Source organism: Danio rerio, chromosome 11 (assembly GCF_052040795.2).
Source record: "Danio rerio strain M-AB ecotype USA chromosome 11, GRCz13ab, whole genome shotgun sequence".
Lineage (NCBI taxonomy): Eukaryota > Metazoa > Chordata > Actinopteri > Cypriniformes > Danionidae > Danio > Danio rerio.
The window spans coordinates 4,297,501-4,309,578 of NC_141031.1; the positions used below are offsets into that span (position 1 = coordinate 4,297,501).

At 37.5% G+C, this 12,078-nt stretch overlaps 1 protein-coding gene and 1 long non-coding RNA gene across 6 annotated transcripts in view; one reads left to right on the forward strand and one right to left on the reverse strand.

Moving 5' to 3' along the window:
• LOC147841635 (uncharacterized) overlaps positions 1 to 12,078 on the forward strand; it is a 183,201-nt gene that overhangs the window by 27,196 nt on the left and 143,927 nt on the right. The gene's annotated exons all lie outside the window — the stretch shown is intronic.
• The window catches only part of si:ch211-236d3.4, a 56,959-nt gene that overhangs the window by 8,457 nt on the left and 36,424 nt on the right, over positions 1 to 12,078 (reverse strand). For all 4 annotated transcript variants that reach the window (XM_087273173.1, XM_087273175.1, XM_087273172.1 and 1 more), the window contains one exon: positions 7,124 to 7,349. In XM_087273173.1, the coding sequence (XP_087129299.1) occupies positions 7,124 to 7,349 (226 nt within the window). The remainder of the gene's footprint in view (positions 1 to 7,123; positions 7,350 to 12,078) is intronic.

Below are 12,078 nucleotides of genomic sequence, written 5' to 3' on the forward strand. Positions count from 1 at the left end.
CATGATGATAACATGAGGGTCTTTAGTCTTGTCTAAGCTCTCTGCTATGAATAGTCACTAGCTGAACCACGCTAAAATCGTTAGCATCGACCTGTTCCTGAAATGATCCATAGATGGTGTCTTCTTTCCTATCATGGCTGAGAGTGACATCCGAGCCAGATTTGTCTCACTCTATTTAGTGTCTCCTTTTGGGTTCTCTTCTCCCGACTGATGATTTTTATCGCAAAAACTGTCTAAAAATATCTTATTTCAAGCCCCAAAATTGTATTGATCTTCACTGTGAAAATGCAGGGTTCCACACAATCCCTACATGTTGTCCCAACACAAATCAATGAAGTTGACTTAATTGTTTTTACAAATGTAAGTGGATTGAATATAAACTGTCAAGTTGTACCCACAAAAAAAAACTTAAAAATTGTGTTAACAAATTTTAAATAAGTAGTTTAAAGCGGAATGAACTGCTACCTTATCAAGCACGTTTTACACAGTGCCCTTACAGCTGCAACCCAACACTAGGAAACACCAAGCGGCAACCTCCTGCTCTTCTTTGGGAAGCCAATATGGAAGTAACTGAAACTGCAATTCATCAAAATTCCGCTAGTCCTGGCTCCACATAGAGCAAATTTCAATTGAGCCCACTGTTAAAATGGCCAACTTTACAGCAGAAATAAAGGTGTTTACAGCCTGGTACAAAGAGCGATTTTGGTTTCTACACTCAAAAAAATCAACTAGGCATGTATTGGATTTACAAAATAAAAATTTGTCAGATTGAAAAGAACAAATCAAGTTTACGTATGTTAAATGATTAATTCATGTTCTTTGAAACTGAATCAAGAAATAATCAAATGAATTTGATCAGAACATGTTGATTCAATGAGACTGAGACGCTTCAAATCGACAACTCTCACTCTGGAGAGTCACTTCGCACATATCAGTAGGTGGCGGTAGTGCGTTTGGATGTCACCATACGAAAACAACAAGAAGAAGTATCACCGCGTGTTTTCGGCACAGTTTGGGAATTGGTTTTCCCAAGAGCTTAAATGTTATGCATGTTATGTTGTTGGCTAAATGTTTCTTATACATTTTATATTACATATTACAATTTTGGATATTATATAACAATTTTCATCAGAATATTAAAGAAGAAATTTGTTTAAATGTGATTGGTGCCTGCTAAAGGCTATAATAAAAGAAATACATATATATATATAACATGTTTTCTGTCCTTTTTGTGTTGAATTACTAAATTTTAAATCTTGCTTCATAGTATTGAAATTTTAAAAAATGTAATTTAAACAACAGGGTGAGGCAGTGGCGCAGTGGGTAGCACGTTCGCCTCTCAGCAAGAAGGTCGCTGGGTCGCTGGTTCGAACCTTGGCTCAGTTGGCGTTTCTGTGTGGAGTTTGTATGTTCTCCATGCCTTTGCGTGGATTTCCTCCGGGTGCTCCGGTTTCCCCCAAAGACATGTGGTACAGGTGAATTGGGTATGCTAAATTGTCCGTAGTGTATGTGTGTGTGTGTGAATGTTTCCCAGATGGGTTGTGGCTGGAAGGGCATCCGCTGCGTAAAAAAAACTTGCTGGATAAGTTGGCGGTTCATTCCGCTGTGGCGACCCCGGATTAATAAAGGGACTAAGCTGAAAAGAAAATGAATAAATGAATTTAAACAACAATATTGAACAAGAAATTTACTAGCTGATTTAACAAGACATAATTTTGTTAAAGTAAAGCTTTAGTATTACATTGAGTAAAATAGAATCATTTTAATAAGAATAACACAATACAAACATTTTGAGTCAATTAGTTGCAAAGAAGTTAGACTGACATATTGAAACCATGTTTTATCTACAAATGTGCTTTGTGTTCATACAACATGTTCAAAGCAGTTCAGGTTTACTTGATTGGATTAGATGCATAAAGGGTGCCACGATTAAATCATGTTCATTCAACAAATTTTTTTTTAATTGTATAGCTAATATTACCCTTCATGACAACTGTGAGGGGGAGTTTTTTTTTTATAACTCATCTGTTTCCTTTATATTATGTTATATTAAGTTTGCATAATTAAGGGCGTGGCCACTTGAGTGACAGCTAGGTCTCGCTGGTCCCATCACTTCACTCAGCTGACTCCGGCAGATTAGCCACTGAACTCGGCATAGTCATCATATTTTTGTTCTGTTTTATGTTTCTTTACACAATCAGTCGCCTTTTGGACTTCTTACGATTATCAGATGATATTATAGATATCATTGGGTATTATTAGATTATATAATCAGATGAAATTAATCATTTGTTATAATGTACTTATTGTGTAATTACATATTACATTGTAGTTATGCTTGATTAAATACCTTCATGTAATTAATATCTGTAATTTCATTCATTATTACACTACTGACCATCCCTTACACCTTAACCTACCCTTAAATCTACCCATACCACCAAACCTGCCCTTAACCTGACCTCAAGAGCACCAGAAGTGTTCTGCAATACATTATAAACAGAACAAGTACATTGCATTTACATACTTATGCAAGTACATAGTAATAGTGGGACCGTGTATCTCTTCTTAAAAAGCTCCATGAAAACCTTATCTTGAGAAGGCTTGAGTAACGAGGCACTGTTTTGAGAGTGACCTATTTTCTTTTGCCACCTTCTCTGCCCTCTTTGATGCCCGCTGTTATCTGTGCACAAGTGAGATCGCCATCTGGGTTTAACGTCCTCCGCAGATTGAGTGTTTTCTGCTGGGTCTCTCAGCACCAAAGAGGCACAAGTGCCAACAGTGACTAAAAGATGCTTGCTTAATGGCCAGCACGGCACTGTGCCAGTGCGCTCTCTGTGGCTTTAAAGTGTTTCATAGTGGCACACACTGATGAATGTACCCACACAAACACTGACTCCTTCTCTGTTATGAAAGCTTCACGCTGCACTCTCAGATATAAAGATATGAGAGCTGTAGTTGGGGCGATATCTTTGCAAAACTGGTACTGAATTAGTCCATATTGGTCTCTTATGCCACCCTGATCATGCTTGAGTTTCAATAGTACCATTAGTGCCAATAGTACTATTTCTTGTTTGGCATGGGGTTTGCAAGAATGTTAATATTCTCATAACAACGCGCATTCATGAAACAACGCGACTTTTATAGTCCAAACATCCACCACACCACCCCCGCCCCCGAATCCCAGCCAACACTCCCATTTTTGGAACAGTCTGTAACTGTTTGCAGGTATGTCTCACCAACCCCAACCCCCGTGACATCCCAACCCCCTACCCATCTGCCGCTTCTCATTTTCGTTTGTGACACCGCCCCAACCACCGGCACTCTTCATTTCCGTGACATCCAGTGCCCCCACAACCCACCCACCCCATCACCAGCTCTTTAGGTCCTACTCACACTATCCAAACCGTGCCCAGGCCCATTTCCGGGATTGTTTGAGAAGTGTGAGCGCTCTAAATCGGGCTCAGGGTGTTTCACTTGGGCTTTGCCGTGATACGCTTGTGTGTGAGTGCAAAACATGCCTGAGCCCGAAACTGAAAGCGAGACGTGACTTTTAAGGTACTGTTTGCTACGGATTTATTAATCATTCTTACTGTTCTTTGAATACGAAACTGTCGTAGTTTATTAAAGACGCAAACCCCTCACTGCACGACAGCTGCACCTTCAGCAAACCTCCTAATTCCTGCAGCATGAGGGCTTTATGATCGTTTATGAGCGTTAAAAGTGGCTGATCTGTTCGGCTAAATATTTGATTGCGTGTCACCGCATCTCAAACGACTTAAATGATATAACTGAAGAAAACTCCACTGAGCTGAGCGAAAGCGCTTACTGAACAGCGCATCATCGATGACGTAAGCGTGCACAGGCCCGAATGTAATGTGCGAGCGGGCCGTCAGGGGAGACGGGAGTGGAGCAAACATGTTTTGGCCCGGTTCAAGGCAACTGTGCATAGTGTGAGTAGGCCCCTAATTTTGTTCACGACAACCCTCGTTCTTCACTTTCGCTTGTGACAACTAAAGCCCAATTCACTCCCACCCTCCATTGACATCCCAACCCCCTACTCATCCCCCATTCTTCACTTTCGTTTGCGACACCACCCCAAATACTGGCGCTGGGGGCCAATGTAATAAAGATGACAACACCCATGATTCCACATTCAGGCAGGGCATCATCCAACAATGCTGTTTTTGTGACTAAGCGTCCTCGGGAGGCAAAAAATACAGCGTGTCTTTATTAGTACCTAAAGTTTCAATATCTGTAAATGAAGCTAATTCCAGTTTCTTCCTATCAGCACATGAGATATCAGCATTAGTACTGACACTACTGTACTGTTGGTCAAAGAAAGTTTACTAGAGGTCACCTTCCTTTCAGATTTGAGTTCCATCCTATACCAAAATGTTGGTGTAACTGTTTTGAACATTCAGCCTTCTACTCTTGAGTAAATCTCTTCTATCAATGTGAAAATCCACCTGTATGATACTACAGAACTAATAACATTCAGGTGTGGACTTGGTATGAGCCAGTACATTGCTTTCAGTGTTTTCTCAGCAGTTTTTCCACTCCAAATATGATTTCACTTTGGAGACAGAGACATAATTATATGGTTAAACTTTACTTTATACTTTATTTAATTGAATGTGAATGCCAATTTTCCGACAACTAAACAACCAAAATCTGTGTATAGATTAATAAAAGTGACAAACTTTTTTACCCATATGCAGTCCTAGCTAGTTTTTTCTCCAACACTGTTGTACTCAACGGACCAGATTCTGTCTAAAATCTCACAATTAATAATGACAATTCATTCAAGAGCACTCCGAGTGGGATGTCGGGTTTGATGTCACCGGATCTGCAGCATAAACAGCAAAGCTCCATTGTCGGCCACTTTAGATAAGTGCTCATATCCCCTGTGTGAAAACACAAGGCAGAAACCGCGTGGGATGTGAACACAATCTCTAATTGGTCTTCATTGGCTGAGCCTCGCACTCTTTAAATCTTAAACCTCCCAGAGTGTCTAGGAAAGAGAGGAATGGAGGCACAGGGAAGGATAAAGGGGCTTCTGTTGCCCATTCCTGAGGGGTTTAGACCCTTATGCTTAGACAGAGAGTGAGTGTTCACCTTTACCACATTTAGGGCTATTATAGAAGCGGGGGGTGGCATTGTAATGCACTGCTACCAAGCAACTGCAAAATGCTAATCAAAATGCCTGAGGAGAAAGTAAAGTTTTTCTAACTCTGTACTTGGAGACTTAGAGTTTACTCTTGATTTAAACATTTTAGGGATATACCGTTGAAACCAGAAGTTTACATACACAAAAAGTCAGATGTTATTGTGACTAAACTTTTTCTCTTTTAGGTAAGTTCGGATTATCAAATTTTGTTTCTGTTTTGCTTAAAAGCAGAATAATGAGAGAGAGATTTTTTGAGAAATTGTTTTAACTTTTCTTGAAAAGTCAAGTTTACATATAATAAGATTATTCTGCCTCTGAAAAAGCTCAGATGATGGTGTCAAGGTTTTGGAAGTTTCTGATTGGCTAATTGGCCACATTTGAGTTATTTGGAGGCACAACTGTAGAATAGTATTTAAGGAAAACCTCAAACACACTGCTTCCTTATGTGTCAACATGGGAAAATCAACAAGCCAGAATCAACAACAAAGCCAGATTACAATTTGCTAAATGACACTGGGGAAAAGACTAATGTTTGGAAACATGTCCTGTGCTCTGATGGAACTAAGATTGAACTGTTTGGCCATAATGACCAATGTTACATTTGGAGGACAAAGGGGAAAGCTTACAAGCCTAGGAACACCAACCCAACTGTGGAGTATGGGGGCGGCAGCATCATGTTGTGGGGCTGTTTTGCTGCAGGAGGGACTGGTCCACTTCAGCATAGATGGCATCATGAAGAAAGAACATTATGTAGAAAAACTGAAGCAACATCTCAAGACATCAGCCAGGAAATTAAAACTTGGCCACAAATGGGCCTTCTAAACAGACCATGACCCTAAGCATTCTGCCAAATTAGTTAAAATGTGCTTTAAGGACCACAGAGTGAATGTTTTGGAGTGGCCATCACAAAGCCCTGAACTCAATCCTAAAGAAAATTTGTGGGCAGAGTTAAAAAAGCTTGTGCGAGCAAGCCAACAAATCTGACTCAGTTACATCAATTCTGTCAGGAGGAATGGGCCAAAATTCCTTCAAACTATTGTGAGAAGCTTGTGAAAGGATACCCAAAACATTTGACCAAAGATATACAGTTTAAAAGCAAAGCTAAAAAAATAGCAACTACCGTAAATGTATGTAAACTTTTGACTGTCTAGAAATTAATAAAAAAAACTCTCCAAATTTTTTTTCTCATTATTCTGGCATGCAGCAAATGTAAATGATTTAGGTAATCCTAACAGACCTAAAATAGTAAACGTTTAGTATGATTTACCATCAAACCCTTTTAACAAATGGTTATGTTCGTTTTTTTTTTATAGTGTATATACACTTCTAATTTCAACTGTATAAGTGTTAATAACATGCTTTAGTAACTGATTATGGTTTATATTATTTTCGAGTGTGTGTCTAGGTGTTGTGATTTGTATTTTTTCTGTAACTCTGTCCTATGCTGCCTGTCTTGACCAGGACACTGTTGCAGAAGAGGTATTGTATCTTAATAGGACTTTCCTGGTTAAATAAGTAAGTAAATAAATAAATGAATAATATAACCCACACAATGTTTAGGCTTTTTCCTCTTTCTTTATGTGAGTATTACTACAGTACATGTAGCTACAAGCCACTTAGCAGATGATTATCATCCAGAGGGACTTTTGAGCATGCTAGTTCACAGAAATGTCCACAGGAAAACACCAATCGCTCTATTTTTAGCTTACTGTCAGACTGCAAAGTATAAAAGGCTGGCAAGTGTGTTTACACTCCAACAATTAAGTTTGCTCAAACTACTTATTTAGAATGAGCTGAAACTACACAATTCTTGATTTTTTTCTGGGACAACTCAATTGTTTTGTTTAATCCACTTAAATTTGTAAAGACTAATAAGTTAACTTAATTCGTTTATGCTGTCTCGACACAAACAGATTCACAGTGTATGTACTGCAAGCTTGTGTATTCTCATACCTTTTATGGTTCAACAGCAACTCCCGATGAAGCTCCTGGTGGCTTTTAGAGGCTTTCACTGGATTAATCAGCTTTTTGGGTTTGATGAGATCATCGTCCCCTGTCATGTAATCAGGCTGAGGTGCGTAACTGGCCAGCGGGGGGATTTCGCGATGAGGGTAACCAAATGGATCTGGGTTTTTCGGTTGATGAGGCTGTTCCCATTGGATATCGGCGTATGCTGAAGCTGAGGATGGAGAGAAAACAATGAAAGAGGAAGGGGTTTGTTAAAAGGAAGTCACTTTTCCTCTCATGGCTTCATTTACTGTGTACAGAAAGGCAGAGAATGACGCAAAAGAAGGACTAAATAAAAAGCAGGAAGTGGAATGGTGCAGCAAAAACAAGTCACATCAATACACACACAATACTACAAGCAGCTTCTCTCTTCTGCAGCTTAAATGATTCCATGTGAGCTGAAATAGGTTTCCTGAAGGTAGCAGGTGGACAAGCAGAGCGTTTACATTCCTCTGGGTCCTCCATTTCCTTTTTACAGCACCAAGCATCTAACACATACAGACGAAGCACTGTTATTAATTCATTCATTCATTTTGCTTTGGCTTAGTCACTTATTTATCAGAGGTCGTCACAGCGGAATGAACCACCAACTATTCCGCCTTATGTTTTTACACAGAAGATGCCCTTCCAGCCACAACCAATTTCTGGGAAATGATTGATAAACAGTGGATTAGAATTACAGGACAACTTACACTTATATTTAGAGGTAACTGCTTGGTCATAATTGATGTAATCCTAAAATGAGTATGCTGTTATACTGAAGCGCAGTTTAAAAATTGTTAATGAACTTTCTTCCACAGTTAAAATTTGACCATAGTGGGTTTCATAGACATTACTTTGTCATTAAGGATTTTAAAAAGATTTTCAATCAGGTTTAGGTCAGGACTCTGGGCTGTCATTCCCTTATTTCAATGTTTCAATGTTGTTCATTGCGTAACAACTGCCATATTTTAAAAAGAGTCACTAATTATCTGTGAATTCATTTTGTCCACTACTGTAAAGACAAACTTAAATTAACTTTCCTCTACAGTTGAAAGTTAACTAAAGTGGGTTTCTCAGGCATTGCAATCACCAATGATTTTTAAAGATTTTCAATCAGGTTTAGGTCAGGACTCTGGGCTGCCATTTCATAATTTCAGTATTTTCAGTTTCTTTGCCCTTTTTTTTAAGTGATATGGTTCATTGCATGACAACTGCTTGCTAATTTTGGGTGATTAATGCATGGAAGGAACCACAAATAAATATCAAATACATTTTTTGCATTCCAATTTGCTCAAATAACAAAAGAAAAACTCCACGTCAGTGTTTTTACGACTTCAAAAATGTGTGAGACTGATAATGGCAGCCAGCTGAGAGAATAATTTAACATTTACTGACCTGCCCAAACAACTCATAGTAGCGTTAACTAGATTTTTCTTTTTTACAATTTGATGAAATATTGCAAAGTATAGTTTTAAAAGTGTACATACATAACATACATTTTTTTGTAAAAATCGAAATTTTAAAAACATCAAGAATTTAGGATGCTGATAACCATTATAAATGGCATTACCATATTTTAAAAAGAGTCGCTAATTATCTGTGAATTAATTTTGTCAACTACTGTAAAGACAAACTTAAATTAACTTTCCTCTACAGGTGAAAGTTAACTAAAGTGGGTTTCTTAGCCATGGCAATCACCAATGATTTTTAAAGATTTTCAATCAGGTTAAGATCAGGACTCTAGGCTGCCATTTCATTATTTCAGTATTTTCAGTCTCTTTGCCCTTTTTACTAAGTGACGTGGTTCATTGCATGACAACTGCTTTCTGATTTAGGTGATTAATGCATGGAAGGAAGCACATAAAACATTAAAAACATCACAAATTTAGGATGCTGAAGACCATTAAAACGACATTACTATATGTTGAAAAAGGTCTGTGAAATAATTGTCACTGTACTGTAAAGGACAAACTTGAATTAACTTTCTTCCATGCTTGAAATGTGACTAAAGTGGGTTTCTTAGCCTTTACTTTGTTACCAAAGACTTTCTAGAGATTTTCAATCAGGTTTAGGTTAGGACACTGGGCTGCCATTTCATTATGTCAATGTTTTCTTTGCCCTTTTTATTAAGTGACATGGTTCATTGCATGACAACTGTTTGCTAATTTGAGTGATTTATGCATGGAAGGATCCACATATAATTAACAAAACATTTTTTTTGCATTACAATTTGCTCAAATAACAAAAGAAAAACTCCACAAGAGTGCGAGACTGAAAATGGCAGCAAGAAGAGAGAGCAATTTAACATTTACTGTCCTGCCCAAACACCTAGAAGCGTTAAATAGCTTTTATTTTTTGTAATTTGATGATATAACGCAAAGCTGTAAAACTGTACATACATTATTTTAAATATCCTAAATATTAAAAACACAAAAAATTTAAGATGCTGGTGATCATTAAAAATAGCATTGCATTTTAAATTTCTAATGATCTTTGAAATAATTTTGTCAGCTTCTGTAAAGGTCAAACTTGTGTCCAGGTCCATAACCCAAGCCAGTTCAATAGCATCAAGGTTAGAGACACTCCTCCCAGAAAAGGACAGATTAAAAGCGCAGTGATCCATGCTAAAGTGACAGCAGATCAGGTGTCATATGCATTGAAGCTTGCTCAGAACAATGCTATGCTTGGAGGAGGAACCAGAGACAGTCTCCACCATTCAATATTAAAAAAGCTGAGCTCAGTTCTTAGCACTTCTCAATCAGAGTGCATACGAAGAGGACAGGGATGAAATGATGATGATAGGCAGGATGATGAAGGGAATTCATGCATGTGAAAGTATTCGTGACACAGGGTTTGGTATCAGAGGTCAACAAGTCTACACCACAACTCTTGGGTACTAATAACATTTTTTTTAAATCGAAGGTTTTATTTTGGTTATACTCTAATAAAATATAATTAGTTAGAGTGCTATTGATGAGCAATTAATTAATGCAGAGATATAGATGATAACTCAAATAATGCTAATTAAAATAAGCCAAAAAAATACCATACACATAAACATATTGGTTCTTTACTGGTATTAGTGTTTCCATTAAAAAAAACCTCCATTAACCTCAATTATTGCACAATTTATAAGGTTTAAGGTGTAAAAAGTTTCTTTAGGTAATTCAAATATTCGGTAACACTTTATTTTAAGTCCCAATTCTCGTTATAAAGTCTTTTATCTGCCTTTTATAATATATCAAGTGTTATTCTACATCCCTAATCCTAGCTAAAACATAACCCCAACTACAACCTTACTGACAATAGGCAGATAATTAGTAGTTTATTGAGGTAATAGTCTTGATTGATGGTTGGATAATAGCATGAACTGTGATTTAAAATAAAGTGATGCCAAATGTTCATTACATTAGCAAAAACGGTTCTTTTAATATTTATTCTCTGACAGTTCTTTGGAATTTCAGCAAAACAACAACGACAGCATTTTGGGACCTGTGTTGATGCACATTTTAAAGTATGGCATGAAAATCGAGTGATGAAAATTCCAAGTTCCAAATAAAAATTCCTTAATTCATACTTGAGGCAAAGAGCTTAGAATGACCAAGAGGTGATACTCAATAGAACGTTCCATTGCAACAGCAGCGCCCAGCAACAGTCCCGGATTCTGCCATTTTGGAGTGAAAGTGGTCGGCTGTTTATTGTTTATTTATCTTATTGCTGTCGCGATGGCAAGCAGCTGCTTTATTTTTTATTTATTTATTTAAAAAGCACATCAAAGCTGAGATACAACCTGAAAGACGACAATACAACACTTACTATCACAATCATCAGCACTTTGAATAGTTTATTTAACAGACTTATAATCTGCTGTTGCTCTATTGGAGTTTTCATTCCAAAATGGCCGCCACGCCCTCTAGTGGCTGTTTCCCAAATTACACAAGAGTGTCGCCTCTTGGCGATTCTATGCTCTTTGCTTGAGGTTTTGGTTTTGGGCAAAAAAGCGTTAATGTGAATAATGAAAGATGGAAATGCATTTGAGGGATAAACTCTGACATTACATCCACATGACTCTAATGTGCTTGCTTTGCTTACAGTTGGCTGCTAGGTTACCAATACTACAGTGAGCCACTCTAAAAACTTGATGGAAACGCTCCTAATTCACATTTCAAAGCCTAGTTAATACATATTAAACCTCTTTACATCATTAAAAGTACATCCTGAGTAACTGATATTTGTTGGTTTGCACTGAATCATGGTTTTAACAATGATTTTCAAACTATATGTTTGCTAGTTATTTTATTTTCATGATCTGACGTAAACGTTATGCTTCCGCTATCAGTATGACAATAAATGCCACATAAAATGGCATTAAAACTCACATTAGTTGCATTTAACATTGAAAAAAGTACATACACTTCCTGACAAAAGTCTTGCTACCAATCCAAGTCCAATGAAAGTTTTAGGACAAACAATAACTTGACTTCTAGTTGATCATTTGCTATAAAAAGTAGCTTATATGAAAGGCTAAGGCCTCTAGATTACGCTTATTTTACCACAATAAAATATGATCAAGCCTTGATTTTTAATTATTGAATAAGAGCAGTAAGGTCTGACTTTCCTTAGTCAAAAGTCTTGTCACTTAACAGAAGTAATGTCCAGTATAGAAGGAACGCAACCTTAAATCGCTATACTATGACTCAAATAACTTAATAAAGTCATCTGGAATGGCAAAAAAAAGTTCTTGCAGGACTCCCAGAGTTCATCAAGATTCATCAAGATTTCATCTTTAATGCCGCCTCCTCCATCTTACCCCAGACATGCTCAATAGTATTCATGTCTTGTAACTGGGCTGGCCAATCCTAAAGCACCTTGACCTTTATTGCTTTTAGGAACTTTGATGTGCTTAGCTAGCTGGCCTC